Below are 19564 nucleotides of genomic sequence, written 5' to 3'. Positions count from 1 at the left end.
CAGGTTGGTGAATAAAAAAAACCCCAAAATTTATCAAAGCATAATGTGAGTACCACTATGTCCCTGAAAGAGGTAGTAGCACTTCTTAGCTAAGAACAGGTGCTCTGAATGAATCCTGGGTGAGGTCCATTTTCTAGTCATAGAGAAATGAATGAAGATACTGCCAAGAGCTTGGAGGAATCATAATTACCTCAATCAGAAGCGAGAACACAGAATACATTCCCCGGAGCACCCAGGGAATGTGACCGATGCACACTCCTCAGGTGAGGCAGGTGTTAGCTGTGAAATCTCTTTAGTGATAAACACTCACAGTGACATCATTGGGTTGTAGGTCTGGACATGTTAGCAAGTCCAACACAGATCCTTCAAGTCTCACTTGTACCTCAATTTTATGACGAATCTAGCAGAGTGTATGTTCTCATTAAAGGGGTTTACATTCATGTAAATGGGTCCCATAGAGCCCCTTAAGTGTTCTTATTCTTAGTGAGAAAAATAAAACATTCCCTGCACATTTACTTCCTTTCTCCAGTGTGAAATTACAGGTGTCTAACCAGGTTATAGTTGTAGCTAAAAGGAATCCCACACTCACTACACTCACCAGTGTGAACTCTCTTGTCTTCACTGCAGATAGAGCTTTCACTAAAGGATTTCCCACATTCACTACACTCATGTGGCTTTTATCGAGTATGAACTCTGTGGTGTTTCCTGAGGGCAGACCTTGCACTGAAATGCTTCCCACATTCACTACACTCATATGGCTTTTCTCCAGTGTGAACTCTGCGGTGGTTAATGAGGGTAGCCTTTTCTCTGAAATGTTTCCCACAATTGCTACACTCATATGGCTTTTCTCCAGTGTGAACTCTTTGGTGTATAGTGAGGGCTGCCTTTTCTCTGAAATGCTTCCCACATTCACTACACTCATATGGCTTTTCTCCAGTGTGCACTCTGTGGTGCTTATTGAGGATAGACCTTTCACTAAAATGCTTCCCACATTCACTACACTCATATGGCTTTTCTCCAGTGTGCACTCTGTGGTGCTTATTGAGGGTAGACCTTTCACTGAAATGCTTCCCACATTCACTACACTCATATGGCTTTTCTCCAGTGTGAACTCTGCGGTGTTCAGTGAGGTTAGCCTTTACTCTGAAATGTTTCCCACAATCGCTACACTCATATGGCTTTTCTCCAGTGTGAACTCTGTGGTGTATAGTGAGGGCAGCCCTTTCACGGAAATGCTTCCCACATTCACTACACTCATATGGCTTTTCACCAGTGTGAACTCTTTGGTGTTTAGTGAGGTGAGAACTCTGACGAAAGGATAGCCCACATTCGCCACACTCATATGGCTTTTCTCCAGTGTGAACTCTGTAGTGTTTAGTGAGTTCAGCCCTTTCAGTGAAATGCTTCCCACATTCACTACACTCATATGGCTTTTCTCCAGTGTGAACTCTGTGGTGTTTAGTGAGGGCAGCCTTTAATCTGAAATGCTTCCCACATTCGCTACACTCATATGGCTTTTCTCCAGTGTGAACTCTTTGGTGCACAGTGAGGTGACACTTTTGACGAAAGGATATCCCACATTCACTGCACTCATATGGCTTTTCTCCAGTGTGAACACTGTGGTGTTTAGTGAGGGCACCCTTTTCTCTGAAATGCTTCCCACATTCGCTACACTCATATGGCTTTTCTCCAGTGTGAACTCTTTGGTGTACAATGAGGTAACACTTTTGACGAAAGGATATCCCACATTCACTGCACTCATAAGGCTTTTCTCCACTGTGAACTCTCCCATGTGGAGGGTGGTGAAACATTTGTCTACACACTTCCCCACATTTATTATACTCATCAATCATATCTCCAGAACAGAGACCTTTCTGATAAGCAACTTTCTGTTTCTGGCTGTCAGCTCTTTCACATTCCACCCACTGGTGATGTCTTTTTCCACTGAGAAATTCCTGTGAAATCTCATTGTTACTGTGTGGCTCTTTAGTGTTAAGAGTGGCCTGGTGCTGGAGAAGCCCTGAGATGGCTGGGGAGTCTTCCCCAGCCTCCATGCTAGCTGCAGGCATCCCAGATAAATAGAAACAGCAACTCCTCACAAGCAAGGCACTCTCCATATCTTCTTTCCAGGGCTTCTCTCCACTGGCATCCTTCTGTTGCTGGTGCGGGTTTGCGCTGAAACACAAGTCTCTCAAACATGCATCACTTAAGAACACATTCTTCTCAAAGTAAACCACTTGTAACTCACTCAGGTGCAAAATATCTTTTAACACTGAGAAGCACGGCTTACACAGATGGGTCCTCTGGGTGGCTGTAGCTGTCCTGGAAGCCCTGAGCTGAGAATCTCCTAAGGATACACTGTGCTGAGAGTAGGCCTCCACATCATCCATCTTACGCCAAGGACCTGAAAACAGAGGAATGATGACGAAATGAATGTTGACTCTGGTGACAGGGGGAAGTCCCATTATAAAAGTGGATTGCACATACTACATTGGTTTCATGCAATTGGCTGAAAATAAAAGACCTGAAAGATGGATTAGTAAGAGGTCACTGTGAAGTTCTTGAGCACTGAAGATCACAAAACAAGGGAGACTTCAGCAGAAATAGAGCAAAAACAAGACAAGTAGCACATGGAGGAGAATTGGACTGTCCAGCTCATTCTGCTGCTAACAGCATTCAGTAGATCAGTGATGGCGAACCTATGATACGTGTGTCAAAGTTGACATGCAAACTCATTTTTTTGGTCGATTTTTCTTTGTTAAATGGCATTTAAATACATAAAATAAATATCACAAATATAAATCTTTGTTTTACTATGGTTGCAAATATCAGAAAAATTCTATTTGTGACATGGCACCAGAGTTAAGTTAGGGTTTTTCAAAATGCTGACATGCTAAGCTCAAAAGGTTTGCCATCACTGCATCAGATCTTCTATGCTGGTGACATAGGCAAGCTGTGCAGAAGGTTGGTTACATCTCATTCCAAGTAAAATTCAATAAACAAGTAGCTGGTATTTTAGGGGTATTTAAGCATGTACACTGAGTAGCCAGATTATTATGACCACCCCATCAGTACAAAGAAATGAATTAGTTATGCAAAGAATAATAATAATAATGATAATAAAACCTTGAGAGTATTTGCTTAGGAAGTTTTCAATATTGAGTATTTTGTAAGTGTCAATGAAGTCCTGATGGGGTGGTCATTATAATCTGGCCACTCAGTGTATGTGCTCCTTATAACACTTGCATAGGTCCATGTTGTAGAATACTGCAGAAAGAGATGTGCAAAGGAATAGGTGATGTAAAAAGGACACAAAGGCAAAGATATCCAAAGCTAGAAAGTCATTGATGAAATGAGAAGCCAGCAAAGTGTCAAATATGGAAAAGGAAATGTATAAATGAGGGGTGGCCATTGGAACTTGCACCAAACATCATTAAACAGGAGCAGGTTCCTGGTACAATCTGAACACCATCCTTATGTCATACCTCCCCCGAGCTGCCACTCAGCCAGACAAGGCTTCCCCTAGGAACATCCTGTATGTTCACCCTGCAGAAACCCAGTGTTCTCCCTGCACCTCCTTCTCTAGAAATATCTACAAACTAAATATTCCAAGTATCAATGAAAGACAACAGAGGTGAACAGCCATCACTTGCGCATTGCATTCGGCTTGCAACAGTATTCACAGAAGGTAATATTACAAACAACAATGGAAGGAGGGTCTTACAATAACAGCCCCTGGTTCATGTATATAAAGAAGATACCTGGCACAGCATTCACCAAGGTCCTTATCTACAGAAAAGGTGCCGAAGTGGAGGCCATGGATCTGGATACAGTCACCCTTCTTGGGTGAGGAAGAGCAGGAGGGACCCATTAAGCTGTCTGTAAGACTGCTGACACCCAGACACTTCCTGCAGTTCCTAAGGCAACTGGTGTTAGGGAAGTTTGTGGAGTCTATTGCTCAGGGCTCTCTGAGAGCTCAGCACTGGCAGCCACAGCCCATTTCACAAGACAGTGGGGGAAATGAGCAGAGCCCATGGTCTTGCTTTGAGAGAGAGAGTGCTATGTATGGAGAATAAATAAAGAGTGGGTATCACTTCAGGACACTAGGAGAGATGAAGGACTTACCTACGAATGATACAAGTGAAAACACTTCCAGCATCACATCACAGTACAGACGTCTCTGGGCCTCATCAAGGATCTCCCACTCCTCCTGAGCGAATGCAATGGCCACGTCCTCAAAATTCATATCCTGTCATAATGAGGACAGTACATCCCATGATAAGATTCTCTCTTGAGATGCCAAGTTTGTCACACTCCCCACCAGGCACATCCAACTGCTTCCTCTACTCCCCATATCAGGGAAGACAGCAGGCCTTAATCCCATAAAAGTCAATCTCTCCTTATATTCCTACTAGAGGCCCGGTGCACAAAAATTTGTGCACTTGGGGTGGGGGGCCCTCAGCCCAGCCTATGCCCTCTTGCAGTCTGGGACCCCTCGGAGGATGTCCACCTGCTGGCTTAGGCCCACTCCCTGGTGGATCGGACCCAAGCTGGTAGTCACACATTCCTCTGGCAGCCCGGCAGCCCTGGGGAAATGTCCACTTGCCAGCAGGGAGCAGGCCTAAGCTGCAGTCGGACATCCTTAGTGCTGCTGAGGAAGTGGGAGAGGCTCCCACCACCATCAGCCTGGCTTGTGGCTGAGGAGATCTCCACCTGTGGGAGTGCACTGACCTCCAGGGGGCAGCCCCTGCACTGAACGTCTGTCCCCTGGTGGTCAGTGTGGTCATAGTGACCAGTCATTCCAGTTGTTCTGCTGTTAGGGTCAGTTTGCCTATTACCCTTTTATAATATAGGATAGAGGCCTGCATGGGTGGGGGCCAGCTGGTTTGCCCTGAAGGGTGACTGGGATCAGGGTGGGGGTCCCATTGGGGTGCCTGGCCAGCCCGGGTGAGGGGCTGATGGCTGTTTGCAGCTGGTCACATCCCCTTCAGAGTGCGGGTCCACACTGGGGTGCCTGGCCAGCCCGGGTGAGGGGCTGATGGCTGTTTGCAGGCTGGTCACAACCCCTTCAGGGTGGGGGTCCCCACTGGGGTGCCTGGCCAGCCTGGGTGAGAGGCTGATGGCTGTTTGCAGGCTGGTCAAGCCCCTTCCCCAGTGGGAACCCTCACCCCATGGAGGTTTGGCTAGCCTGGGTGAGGGGCTGAAGGCTGTTTTCAGGCTGGCCACACCCCCTTTAGGGTGGGGAGTCCCACAGGGGTGCCTGGCCAGTCTGGGTGAGGGCCAGTCTGTTTTCAGGCTGGCCAAGCCCCCTGGTGACAGAAGCTCCCAGCCTCTCCTTCTTTACTTTTCTTTTTTAATTCTGGGGTTTATGTACCTTCTATAATTGAAACTTTGTAGCTTTGAGAGGAGCTCAGAGCTGGCAAGGGTGGGCGAGAGGGAAGCCAGCTGGTCGCTCCAGCTCCGTGGCCACAGCCAGCTGAAAGCAGGTATCTGGGGTTTATTTACCTTCTATAATTGAAACTTTGTTGCTTTGAGTGGAGCTCAGAGCCCGCCGTGGCAAGCGGGAAGCTTGGCTTCCTCCATCATTGGAGCAACCAAGCCTCCTGCTTGCCACAGCTCCGTGGCTGCCGGCCGCCACCTTGTTTGGTTAATTTGCATATAGTCGCTCTGACTGGCTGGTGAGAGTGGCTTAAGGCGTAGCGAAGGCACAGGCAATTTGCATGTTTGTCTTTTATTAGTGCAGACTGATGCTGTGTCTCTCACAACAATAAAGGCAGATGAGCAGTTATAATATACCTGTGCTTTGGGCCTCAAATGAGAGTCAGACTGCCCCCTTTCAATAACAGTGGGTGCCAGTAACATAGGGTAAGACGAGGTGTTGAACATAAAGGGACTGTGAGTGACTTGACACTGGTCTTTTCAGGCAATACCCATGTTGTCCTCCAAATTGTCCCTCAAAGACACCAAAATGCTAATGCACATTACACTTCCGACTCCAATCCCAGTTTGCTGAGGCCATCACTTTGCATTACCTGCTGCCCATAGTTCTTTGATCCACACTTGTCTCACAGCTTCATTCCCAGAGGCACATCTTCACTAATGACATAAATAAGCCATCACAAGGACAGGTTGTTTTCTAACTAGTTTATTTTCTAAAATTCTAGTTCACCACCTCTGTGATATATTTCTCTCTCAACCTTCTCTGTTCTCCCTTCCCCATGCTGGTGGAGATTTTCAAGTGCAGGTGACATTGATTTATGCTATCTCATTCCTATTGTTCACTGGGTCAGGCCTCAACTAGAAATGACAGGTGGGCACATATATGTCACCTAAGCTCTGGACCTCGTATGTAGCACCACAACAACCCATCTTGTTAGAAATTATCCTAAAATTTCCCATATCATATCATGAAGACACCATCAGAAATGGACACCCTTTTCATTCACTCGTCTGTCAATGTTAGTGCCCGGCTGCTCTTGTTTTAGTCCCAGGACCACACTGATGTCATCATGCCCTGTGGGTGACTGTGCAGCTCAGCCCGGTTCCCCCACCTGCTACCCTGACATAAAGAGCACCTCCCATACTGTTCTTTGGATCTCTTATCCTCCAAACCCCGCTCACCCTCTCATGCCTTTTTTCTGAGGTTTGAAGGTCTCTTTGATGCTTTTGTCTCTGAATGTATTTTTGTTCATCACTTTATGCCAGTGGTTCTCATCCTTCCTAATGCAGCGACCCTTTAATAAAGCTCCTCATGTTGTGGTGACCCCCAAAAACAATATATAATTATATATGTGTTTTCCAATGGTCTTAGGCCACCCCTGTGAAAGGGTCGTTTATCCCCCAAAGGGGCCATGACCCACAGGTTGAGAACCGCTGGTTTATGCTGTTCATTATATTCCACAAATGATGATATCATGTGATACTGATCTTTCTCTGACTGGCTTATTTTGCTTAGCATAATGCTCTCCAGGTAATAAATTCATTTTAAAAATTGTTAAAAGATTCTGAGCAGACATTTTAACAAATATGATAAAGACAATGTGAATATATGTATGAAACAAATGCTCACCATCAAAAATTGTTAGGTAAATGAAAGTAAAACAAAGGTGAGGTAATCCTATACTCATTTATTGGGCCAGTATTTAAAAAAAATTACCATCATATGTGCTGGCAGAGTTGCAGAAAAACGGGAACTTTCATTACTCTGGGTGGGTGGGAATGCAAAGAAAATAAGCATTTTAGATCACAGTTCCACATATCTTACAATGTAAAACATTCACCCACACAACAACAGTTTGATCAGTAAAACATACATCTAGATAATGAACTGAACACAATATGCCCAGCAGATTTCTCTGTAATACCCCAAACCTGGAAATAACCAAAGTCATAGACACATCATTAAAGTAGTAATTCACAGTACACAATTTGTGTTGAATCTCAAAATAACTATATGTAGGGTGAAGGAAACCAATATTTGTTAAAGAGCACACACCTTCTAGTGCCTATAAAATTATGAAAAATATGCACTACTGTGTTGTAATGGAAGGAAAATCAATGCCTACTTGTAGGACTGGGGAAGGTAGAGAGAGAGTTTGTAAAAGGGCAGAAGGTAAATATAGGGTATGCCAAAAGTAGGGTTAGAGTTGTTGGTATGGGAAGTAATACAATAATTAACAAATAATAATACAAGAATTTACTCTGCCCTGGTTAGTGTTACTCACTCAGTTAGGCATCATACCCTACACTTAGAGGTCACTAGAACAGGTCAGGGCACTAGAACATGTCTTCCTCAAACCCCAGTAGGGGGCATGCAAGAGGCATCAGATTAACATATGTCTCTCATATAGATGTTTCTCTCCCCCCCTTCCTTCCCATTCTCCCTAAAAGAATCAATAAACTAATGTTTAAAATACTTTTGTAAAAACAATAAACGATGTGTTTTGGGTGCTCACTATTGTAAACCTATTTTTGCTCCACCCTGTACATTGGTGACAGCTAAGTTTATTTCATGTGTGACAACTTCACAGCTTTATATGTACATCAAACCTCACCAAATAGTACATACTTAAAAAGTGCAGTTTGTTGCACGTCATTTCTCATATCCTGGAAGGAACAGCCTTGCCATTGTCCCAGCAAATATTGGTAAGCAATTTAGACTATTATCATCAGAATCCATAGGAATGTTGACTGGTTGCAAGAAATATCCTGGGGTTGATTATAGGATTACTCTTCCTCTACCTTTGAATTCTTGTATGTTGAGCATCAACCTTGAGGTGAACACCCTAGGGGGCCAGCAGAATAGTAAAATTATAAGACTATTTTCTCTGCCAATGACTTCAGTCATAGTAAACAGGTATGGAGGTCCTGAGAATATCTGTACACAAACATCACACAAGCCACAGGCCCTGCAACATTTGTGGAAAACATTCAGAGGAGGCATTTTTCAACTAATTTACTGCAGTCTCTCCCACTCACAATGGAAACAGTGCTTCTGCCCTAATTGTGGTTGCACGCAACCCCCAGATTCTTACCACAAATGACACCAGCCTATGAAATTTAGTACATCATGACATATGGATCATTTGCTGAGACTTATGTCATACACACTATGAACAAAGTGCTTCACAGAAGCACAACAAAGACCTCCTCTTCAGGGTGACCTTTGACTTCACCAATAATAGAGGTACCAGGCTGCAAATTAGAACCATAAAGTCCTGCAGACTTGCTTTCAAGGCTTTCGGCAGAAATGCAAAATAAGCAAATAATAGCCAAAGAGTGATTTTCTGTTATCATGATGTCCCTTCAGAAGCACTGAAAGTTTGGGATCCCCACAATATCTCTTCACCTCTACCTGCTGACAGATCACAATTGTGCTTTCAATTCATCCCAGGCAGAGAACAGAACCAATAAATTAAAGGTACAAATGCAAAAGGCACCTTTATAAAAAGATCATAAACCAGAGACATATACAGTAAGTGGTTTGAATGTTGGTGAAAAAATTCATCACAGCACAATGTCCCTGAAAGTTGTAGCGTATTTTAGGATGGTGGTCTGGGGGAAACAATGGTTAGGTCCATTCCTTACTCAGAGAGAAAGGAGTGAAGATCGTAAGACCTTGGAGTACTCATCATTTCCTCAAACATAAGTAAGAATACAGAATTATTTTTTTTCTGAGCACACAGGACTTCCCACAATCAGTACACACATAGCTTTTCTCTAGTGTGAACTCTCCTGTGGATAGGTGATTGTTGCAGGTAAAAGATTTTCCATATTCACTACATTCATAAGGTTTGGCAGCACTGTGAACTCTCTAGTATTGAGTGAAGTTACTGTGTTGCCTAAAGGACTTCCCACAATCACTACACTCATATAGCTTTTCACTACTGTGAGCGCTGTGATGTTGAATGAGTTTGGACCTCAGGATGACGGACTTCCCAGGATCACTACACTCATATTGCATTTCTACAGTGTAAACTTTTCTATGATGAATGAGGAAAAAGATTTTTCTAAAAGCTTTTCTACATTTTTTACAATTATAAATCACTACTCTGGAGCAGACAACCTGATGTTGAACAACTTTCTGGTTGTGGCTGGCAGCTTTTTCACATTCAGCCCACTCGTCATGACTTCTTCCACTGAGAAATTCTTGTGAAATCTCACTACCCAGTGTTAAAAGTGGCCTGGTGCTGGAGATTGTCTGAGATGGCTGGCAAGTCTTTCCCAACTCCCTAATGGTTGAAGGCACCCATATTAAGTAAAAGCTGCATTGGGACACAAGTGAGGCCCTGTCCATATCTTCTTTCCAGGGCTTCTGTCCACTGGCATCTCTCTGTTGCTGGTGAGGGTTTGCAATGAAACAGAAGTCTCTCGCACATATATGTTATGGATGAAGGCTTTCTGCTCAAAATATACTGCTTGTAACTCAGTCACGTCCAAAATATCTTTTAAGACTGAGAAAAAGATGTGGGTTGCTGGGGCTGTCTTAAAATCCCTGTCATGACTCTCCTGGTACATATACACTCTGCTCAGAATTGGTCTCCTCATCATCTGTTTTATGCCAACAACGTGAAAATAGAAAAATGGTGAGGAACTGAATGCTGACTGTGGTGACAGGTGGAAGTCCCTTTACAATAGTGTGTTGCACATAACACAGTTCCGTGCAATTGACTCACAACAAAAGATCTATAGGAAGGATTATAAGTTACTCCCATGAAGGTATGGGCTACTGAAGATCAGAAAACAAGGAAGATCTCAAACAAAATATGACACACGCGGTAAGCACCACGTGGAAGAGAAGCAGGATCTTCACCTCATTCTTCTGCTAACAGAGTTGAGCATGGTTTGTCTGCTGGTGACGTGGAATGCTGTGCTGAAATATGGTTATGTCTCATTCCAAGTAATCTATATATATAAAAGAGTAATATGCAAAGTGACCCCTCGGAAGTTAGTCCTGGAGAACGATCGCTCGCTATGACATGCGCTGACCACCAGGAGGCAGTGCGGAACATGGTGGGTGACCAATGGCAGCAGCAGGGCGTGGGCAACGAGGGAAGGAGGAGGCAGGGGAACCATGCGGTGGCAGCGTGGAGGGGGAAACCATGCGGTGGTGGCAAGGGATGGAGGAGGTGGGCAGGCAGAAAATCTGATCGGCCATGATCGCTGGCCTGGCCTAGGGACCCTACTCATGGACAAATTTCATGCACCAGGCCTCTACTATTCAATAAATTAGTACCTGATGTTCAAGAACTATTTAAGCTTGTAGGTGCATCTCATAACACATGTACAGGTGAATGTTAGAGAATACTGAAGATGGAACAATGCAGAGGAACAGGTGATGCAAAAAGGCCACACAGTGAAGGTAGTCAACGGCCAGGAAGTCACAGGTGAAATGACAAGTTAGCACAGTGTCAAGTATGGCAAAAAAAAAAAAAAAAAAACTGTTCTTTTTCGCACATGACATGATATTGTACATAAAAAACCCTAAAGACTCCATCAAAAAACTACTAGACTTAATAAATGAATTCGGCAATGTAGCAGGATACAAAATCAACACCAAGAAATCTATGGCATTTCTATACATCAATAGTGAACGTACAGAAAGAGAGATTAAAAAAGCAATCACATTTACCATCACACCAAAAAAATTAAGATACCTTGGAATAAACCTAACTAAAGAGGTAAAAGACCTCTACTCAGAAAACTACAGGAAATATCAACATATCTTCCTCTAAAGAGATAGAGGAAGATATATACAGATGGAAGAACATACAATGTTCATGGATTGGTAGAATCAACATAATTAAAATGTCCATACTACCCAAAGCAATCTAAAAATTTAACACACTTCCCATTAATATACCAACAGCATATTTCACAGACCTAGAACGAACTCTCCAAAAATTCATCTGGAATAAAAAAAGACCCCGAATAGCTGCAGCGATCCTGAGAAAGAAGAACAAAGTAGGTGGGATCTCAATACCTGATATCAAGCTGTATTACAAAGCCACTGCTCTCAAAACTGCCTGGTACTGGCACAAGAACAGACATATAGATCAATGGAATAGAATATAGAGCCCAGAAATCGACCCGAACCAATATGCTCAATTAATATTTGACAAAGGAGGGAAGAACTTACAATGGAGTCAAGATAGTCTCTTCAATAAATGGTGTTGGGAAAATTGGACAGATACATGCAAGAAAATGAAACTAGACCACCAACTTACACCATACACAAAAATAAACTCAAAATGGATAAAGGACTTAAATGTAAGATGGGAAATCATAAAAATACAAGAGGAATCCAAAGGCAACAAAATCTCAGACATATGGCGAAGCAATTCCTGCACTGATACAGCTCCTAGACCCAGGGCATTGGAAACTAAAGAGAAAATAACAGAGGCAGTCAAAAAATCACAAATGTATTGACTACATTCCAAGATTTGGAATGAGGAACCTAGTTTTCAAAAAAAGCAATTTACAGAAGCAGAGACAGCATGCAATCCAAACCACACTTTTGGGTAAACACATTATCTAGAGTCCTTGGGTAACCTAGGTTAAACTTAGGCATGTTATCTAAACCACAGTCCTGGGACTCCAGAACACTGAGTTGAAAAGTTAATTGGAGCCCTCCAACCCTGGGACAGCTGCGCTGCCCTCCCAGGCAAAGGAAAAATGTGCCCTCTAAGACCAGTATGAAACCACAGTTTCTACCTGAAATAATCGTCACCATACTTCACTTTAGAAATTGGATTACTGCTATCAGTCCCTTTTAAAGACTTTGACATAAGCTATTTAACTTTTGTTTAGGGAGGGAACATATAACCTTTATTTGTCCTTAGTTTAAGGAAAGCAGGGTTTTCAAGATTTAAGAGATTAGAAAAATGACTTAGAAGCATTAAAAATATCTTCTTAAATAAATCTGCAAGGCAAGCACACTTCCTGCACCATCCACATTTCTGTAGTAAAACTCCGCCTTAAAGCTCCACCCCTGAAATTCCATCCTGCCTCAGTGAGCAGACATTCCTTTTTGGCTAAATCAGAGGGAGGGGCCTTTGCTGTTTCAAGATGGCAGCCACCAGGGGAGCGGCAAGCCATGTGGCTGACCTGGCGGCTGCCCAGTCATGCAGCTCAAAATGGTGGCTGTCGCCAGGACCGGTTTGGCTCAGTGGATAGAGCGTCGGCCTGCAGACTGGGGGGTCCCAGGTTCGATTCCGGTCAAGGGCATGTACCTGGGTTGCGGGCACATCCCCAGTGGGAAATGAGCGGGAGGCAGCTGATCGATGTTTCTCTCTCATCGATGTTTCTAACTCTCTATCTCTCTCCCTTCCTCTCTGTAAAAAATCAATAAAATATATTTAAAAAAAAAATGGTGGCTGTCTACACTGTTTTTTGTTTTTGTTTTTTTTTGACAGAGCAAACCAAAATCCCTAAAAGATAGATGACCAACATTATATTGCAGACAAACTGAAATCTCATTAGCTTTTATAATTATCTTAAAGAATATCAATTAAATTTAAACTGGTTTCTGTATTAAAAATTTTCAGTTGAGGTCATAAAATTAATCGTCTTTTTAAGTTACCACAACTACACAATTTTTCCCAATTCAATCCAAACCTTAAACTTTTAGCTGGCAAGTCAAATATTTAGCATTTCCTAATCAGTAACATTTTTAATCAACCAACAGATTCAATTCTGCCCTCTAGCAATATTTCAGCATTATTTCACTTCAAAATACCTAGGCATAAGTTTTTATACAAACAAACTTTGTCCTGACTCCATGATGATCGGTGATGAGAGACAGACAAGGGAGGGGGTGACCTGTTTTCACAGATCCTCACTCAGATGCCCGCCTGACCAAAGTTGTGGAGCCACACAAAGGAGAGGAGAGGGCAGGCCCCCTCCCTCCACACTCACACACTTTCACCAGACATTCACTCAGAGTTTAAACAATCCATCCAATTTCTAACAATTTCCCAATTCCTGGGGGAGCTCTATAGCCTCCTCTAATCTCTTTGAAATGATCAATCATAATACTTAGAGTAGTTTGAGTCTGTACCTGCTGATTGGCCAGGCCCAAGTCAGTGTCTTGTTATACAGGATGTGGTTGTGTCTATGGCGCCCAGTACCTGGATTATCATTGGTTAGTTTAAAGAAATCCTAGGTGTGGCTAGCAGAGGCTTGGGCTTCCAGGAAGAAGCTCCTTGCTGAGCACATGGCTAATGGCTGCTGCCCAAAAATGGGGCATCTGGGGCAAGATGGAGGGCGTAGCCCTCGCCCTTTCAGTCACCATAACATGAGGAATGTATTAAAGGATCGCGGCATTAGGAAGGTTGAGAACCACTGTTCTATGGGCTCACCCGCTCAGTGCCCTTGCCCAGCCCAGAAGCGAGGTGCCCTCCAGATGCCTGTGTTATCTCCGGGCTCAGTCCTCAGGGCTCACTCTGCCAGTTCCCTTATCATTTACAGGACTTCCCCTTCCTGTCCACAGCTGCTGTCCTCTGTCTTCTAGTCTGTCCTTCCTCTGAGCAATGTTAGGAAAAGTTAGAAACCGGCCTCAGAAAATTCCCTCTTTTTTTCACAACCATCTATGGCCCCAGCGTTCTGAAAATGAAAGTAAAACTGCTCGTGCAAAACCTCACCTCATCTCTCCGTTGCCTTTAGATCCACAACAGACCCGGGTTTTCCTAATCCTCCTGCCTCAGCCCCACCACCGTGTCCTTAGAAGGTGGCACTGCAGCCTGTGGCCCTCATCCCCATCACACCCTGTGTCACCCAGGAGAGACTCACTGTTCTGGATGCGGCTTCCTGGGCGGCGGGACCTGAGAGGCGGGTCCCCAAGGCTGGTGGGTTAAACGGGGTCAGGCTGCTGGAAGGCTGTGGGCAGAGAGGAGTCGGGAGGCACGGAGGCCCCAATCCCGCACAGCAAGAACGCTGCCACCTAGGCCTCCTCCTACTCACGACCAGTGCGCTGAGGCCTGTGACGCTTTGAAGAAAGTGTAGAGGTCAAAATGCCCGCCAGGAGGAGGAAGGCGGAAGTCCCACCCTAACCGGATGCCCTGACAACAAAAGTGCCCTTTAGCTCCGCCCACGTCAGGCGTTCCTTTCTGGGTAATGTAGTTTTCTCAAACGCTGACAGGATGGCTAGGTTCCCAGCCAATGACATTGGTGAATAAAAGTGATGTGTTCAGCAAAAGGACCTGGGGAAATATAAGATGGGACCAGAGGCCTGGTTAACTGGAACAGACTGGCAGATCTCCCAGGAGAGGGTTGTGGGGAGGACTGGGAGAGATCCCCCAAGGAATATATGCACAGGGGAAAATGGGAGACATCTGTAATACTATCAACGATAAAAAAAAAGTACGTTTTTTTATTTTAAATAATATAGCCCAGCTGGTATGACTCAATGGTTGAGCATTGACCTATGATCCATGAGGTCCTGGTACTATTCCTGGTCAGGGAACATACATGGGTTGTAGGTTCAATTCTCAATTGGGTGGGGGTGAGGATGTGCAGGAGGCAGCAAATCAGTAATTCTCTCTCATCATTGATGTATTTATCTTTCCCCCTCTCTTCCTCTCTCCAAAATCAATAAAAATATATTTTTAAAAGTATATACATATATGCATAGTCCATGGACATAGACAATAATGGGGTGAGGGCCTAGAAATGGTGTGGTCAGGAGAGAGGGAAGCAAAGGGGATTGAGGATGGAGGAAACTGGGACTATTTGTAATAGAGTCTAAAATAAAAAAGATAGTTTGCACATATGGCATGGCTCAGTGGTTGGGCATGGACCCATGAATCAAGTTATCTCTGGCGGGATTCCAGGTCAGGGCACACCCCTAGGTTTGGGAGCTCCTTCCCTGTAGGGGGCATTCTCTCTCATCATTGATTTTTCTACATCTCCCTCTCCCTCTAAAAATCAATTAAAAAAAGGAATAGTGTTAAGATTGATTTGAGTCAACAACACTGAAGTGAATGAGGGCTATCACATTTCTTTCATGTTCTCAAAGAAAAATCATGCCTTGGTCTCTCTTTATAGAGTATGTCCCAGGCATACCTGTGTTCACCAACAGGAAGGAGCCTAGAGCGGGTCTGCCTCAGCTTGGTCTGTAGAGTTTGAGTTCATTACTTCATGTTAGAAAAGATTTCACAACACGAGTTCAGAAGATTTTGAGGGTACGTTAATTGAAGCTGGGAATAATGAAAAAATGTAGGCCTTCTGATAGAACAAGCAACAGCACAAAGACCAGGTGTGGCTCCTTTGCCTCTCTAGAAACATTGTGGGAAATAAATGAGCCAAAGTGAGGCTGCTGTTAGCTCACTGGGCATTCAGAGTAATGGAGGTCTTAAGAGCAGATTCAGGGGATTAGCCTAGGATGAGCTGCCACTGCTCATTGCTATCCTGGTTACAGCCTGAGTGGGATCCCTGAAAGTCTTAGAAGAGCCCAGCCGGTGTGGTTCAGTGGTTGACTATTAAACCATGACCCCGCAGGTCACTGATCAATTCTTGGTCAGGACACATGTTCAGGTGGTGGGCTGGATTCATGTTGTGGTGCATGCAGGAAGCAATCTAATAGCGATTCTTTCTTATCATGATGTTTTTCTCTCTCTATCCCCCTCTCCCTTCCTCTCTGAAATCAATAAAAATATTTTGAATCTATGCATTAAATCACTTATACTTACATCAAAGTTTAAAATGTTTAAAACTTGCCACTTTCTATTATTTTACTATATTATCATGAATGTTCATGAGTATATTTGTACCTACTGCATCAGCATGTTGGAAATGATATGTAATAATTTGCTACTGAAATATCTTATCAGGCCCATGTTCAGTGCCATCATTTTGTCAGTTTGAAACTGATCATGATGAGAGTATTTTACACCAAGAAAATTGACAAATAGCACAAAACTTAACTTCACTGATGTACTATTGAATGCTTTAACTTAAAGTGAATGGTGGAGAATGTTAGCAACATAGATTAAACTTAAAAGTGTATCTTGCAAGTGGACATTAAATTGTGCATAAGATAAAGTTTGAGAAAAACTGTTTTGCTTTCAGTATTCAAAACATCTAGTTCCCAATGGCAAATAAACCAATTGGGTCTTTAAGGAATGAGTGAAGTGAATACAGATGTCTTAGATGCTGAACTGCCCTCCTATCGATTAAATCCTAATTTCATTTTAAAAATTACAAAAGTTTCTGACCAAATATTTCAACAAAAGAGATAAAGACAGTAGAAATAAATGTATAAAGAAATGCTCACCATAAAAACTTCTTATGGAAATGGATTTAAAACAAAACAAGTTAACACTATACTGATTTTTGGGCCTACAATTTAAAAATATTAAACATTGCATGTGTTTACAAGGATAAAGAAAAACTAGAATTTTCATTATTGTGTGTGTCTGGGAAAACAAAGGGAATGAACATTTTAGATCACAGTTTAGCATGTCTTCAAAAGCATACCACGCACCTACACTGTAACATTTAGATAAGTGAAGCATACATTTATATAAATAACTGAATGCAACATTTCCAGAAAATTTATTTATAATACCCCAAATCTGGAAATAACAAAAACCATAAACAGATAAATATTTAAAGTGTTCATATACAGAACACAATACTACTCAGCAATAAAAAATAATTAACATTTAACATAAGTATTAGTGTTGAATGTAAAATAACTGTGTATCATGAAGGAGACCAATATTTGTTAAGGAATACGCTCCTTATAGTGCTTACAATATTATGAAAAAATATGAACTAATCTTGTAAGGGAAGAAAACGAATAAATGCATTTAAAGATGGGGCAGGTAGAAGACAGATGATGAAAGACAGGAGGTAAATATAGGGTGTGGTAAAGTAGCTTTAGAGTTGTTGTATGGAAATTAAGTCAATAATCCTATATAATAGAAGGCTAATATACAAATTGACCAAGGAGTCACTATGACACAAACTGACCACCAGGGGGCATATGCTCAATGCAAGAGCTGCCCCTTGGTGGTTATTCCACTCCCACAGGGGTAGCACCGCTCAGCCAGAAGCTGGGCTTATAACTGGCGAGTACAGTGGTGGTGGCGGGGGCTTCTCCCACGTCCAGGGCAGTCAGACATCCCCGGAGGGCTCCCGGACTGCAAGAGGGCTCAAGCCGGCCTGAGGCACCCCCTGAGTGCATGGATTTCATGCACCAGACCTCTAGTTCATAAATAATATGCAAGTATAAACTCTTTCTTGGCCATTGTACTTCAGTAGGTTGGGCACCATCCCTTGCCCTGAAAGGTCACTGGTTCCATTCCAGGTCAGGGAATATACCTTCCTGGATTCCCTTTAGGTGGCATACAGGATGCAGCTACTTGATGTTTCTCATCTCTCTCTTTCTCTCTTTTTCTCTCTCTCTCTATCTCTTCATCTCTTTTTAAAAAGTCAATGGATGTATTTTTAAATTTATAGAATACTTATTTTATCCTCACCTAAGGTTTGATTGTTTTTTTCTCATTGACTTCTATATAGAGTGGAATGGTAGGAGGAGGTGGAGAGAGAGGTGGAAGAGAGAGAGAGAGAGAGAGAGAGAGAGAGAGAGAGAGAGAGAGAGAGAGAGAGATCCTCAAGAGAGAGACACATCAATGGGTTGCCTCCCTTTTGTGCCCTGACATGGCCTTAGGATTAAACCCACAACTGAGGTCTTTGCCCTTGACCATAATGGAACCAGGGACCATTCGCTCCTGGAGCCAAAACTCTAACCACTGATTAACTGGCCAGGTCTTGCAGTCTTTCTTAAAACACAGGAATCCAATAGGGGCATCTTGGACGCTGATTTTGGCTTTCTAAAGATGATTTATTGAGATAGATTTATTGTAAATGTCCAAGGCTTCTTATTATCTCAAATTTTATTTCCTTTATTCCATATCCTGTCCCGTTGTTGTGAATTTTGGCCAGGTCCTCTGAAATTCTGTGGATGCTTATCATCAATTCTGCCTCTGTGTATGTCATTTTCCTCTGGGGTACTATCATTGTGGTGAGTATACTAAAGTACCTTACAGATACACTTTTAAGCAAAAGTGTAAGCCACTGGTCTTTTTATTTGCATTCAGTTCTGAGAATTGCCCTCTGTGTACAAAGTACCCATCAGAAGGCATCCTAGGGCTCAAGGCAAACTGTGAGGCCTCCTGCAGAGAAGGTCAACTCTGTCCACAGGGCCCACAGTTCAGCCATAACCATGCTTTCTGATCCTGGTTGTCCAAACCAACCACAATGACTATCTTCAATTTCCTGGTCAAAGAACTTGCGAAATTGTGGGTTCCACCCCAATAGGGGGCCTGTAGGAGGAAGCCTATCGATAATGATCTCTCATCATTGATATTTCTATATCTCTCCCTCTCTCTAACCTCTCTGGAATAAATTAAAACATTTTTAAATTTCTTTATTGATTAAGATATTACATATATGTCCTCATCCCGCCATTACCCTCCCAGACACCTCTACTCCCTGTTGTCTGTGTCCATTGGTTAGGCTTATATGCATGCATACAAGTCCTTTGGTTAATCTCTCCCCCTTTCCCCCAACCTCTCCTACCTTCCCTCTGAGGTTTGAGAGTCTGATCAATGCTTCTCTATCTCTGGATCTAAATGCAATTTATAATCAACTGGTAGCCCAGTGCACAAAATTTTGTGCACTCGGGGAGGGGGGGGTTGTCCCTCAGCTATTAAACATTTATTGGCAAAACACTGACCACACTGGTGGTAGTGGTGGTCTTATCAGAATGTGTTATATTATGCAGATGAAAATCTATTTAAACAGATTTGATGTAGATATTTTCAAAGATGGAAGAAATGTCCCTGTCAACTATTTTAGTTGATTCATATCTTCACTAATTGTCATCATTGCAAAGTTTTCAGTTCCCATATGGATTGCTGGATATAATAGGTCATGCACTGTCCCTGTCCTTTGTAGCCTTTGTTACCTTAAGGACTCTAGTTTTCCATTTATATGTTTAAGTACCAACCTACCGGCTTACAAACACGTAAGCTTTTAACACTGCTCTCTCTGTTCTGTA

At 43.0% G+C, this 19564-nt stretch overlaps 1 protein-coding gene across 1 annotated transcript; it reads right to left on the bottom strand.

The window, feature by feature from the left end:
* Positions 1-677: 677 nt before the first annotated feature.
* Positions 678-4246, bottom strand: LOC102436644 (zinc finger protein 2 homolog). The gene is made up of 2 exons (XM_014449233.2): positions 4126-4246; positions 678-2404 (listed from the first exon to the last, which is right to left on the bottom strand). The coding sequence occupies exons 1-2, from the start codon at positions 4244-4246 to the stop codon at positions 678-680; spliced, it is 1848 nt and encodes a 615-aa protein (XP_014304719.1).
* Positions 4247-19564: the final 15318 nt, after the last annotated feature.

The sequence above is a fragment of the Myotis lucifugus genome, unplaced genomic scaffold (assembly GCF_000147115.1).
Source record: "Myotis lucifugus unplaced genomic scaffold, Myoluc2.0 scaffold_1077, whole genome shotgun sequence".
Taxonomy (NCBI): Eukaryota; Metazoa; Chordata; class Mammalia; order Chiroptera; family Vespertilionidae; genus Myotis; species Myotis lucifugus.
The sequence above is the reverse complement of the archived record's forward strand: the minus strand, read 5'-3'. Positions and strand labels throughout refer to the sequence as shown.

Excerpts from the sequence above, each read along its gene's own strand:
- LOC102436644 (XM_014449233.2), bottom strand. The coding sequence starts at position 4,246 with ATGAATTTTGAGGACGTGGCCATTGCATTCGCTCAGGAGGAGTGGGAG. Across the intron at positions 2,405-4,125 it reads TTCACTTGTATCATTCGTAG|GTCCTTGGCGTAAGATGGAT; the intron begins GTAAGTCCTTCA and ends CTCTGTTTTCAG.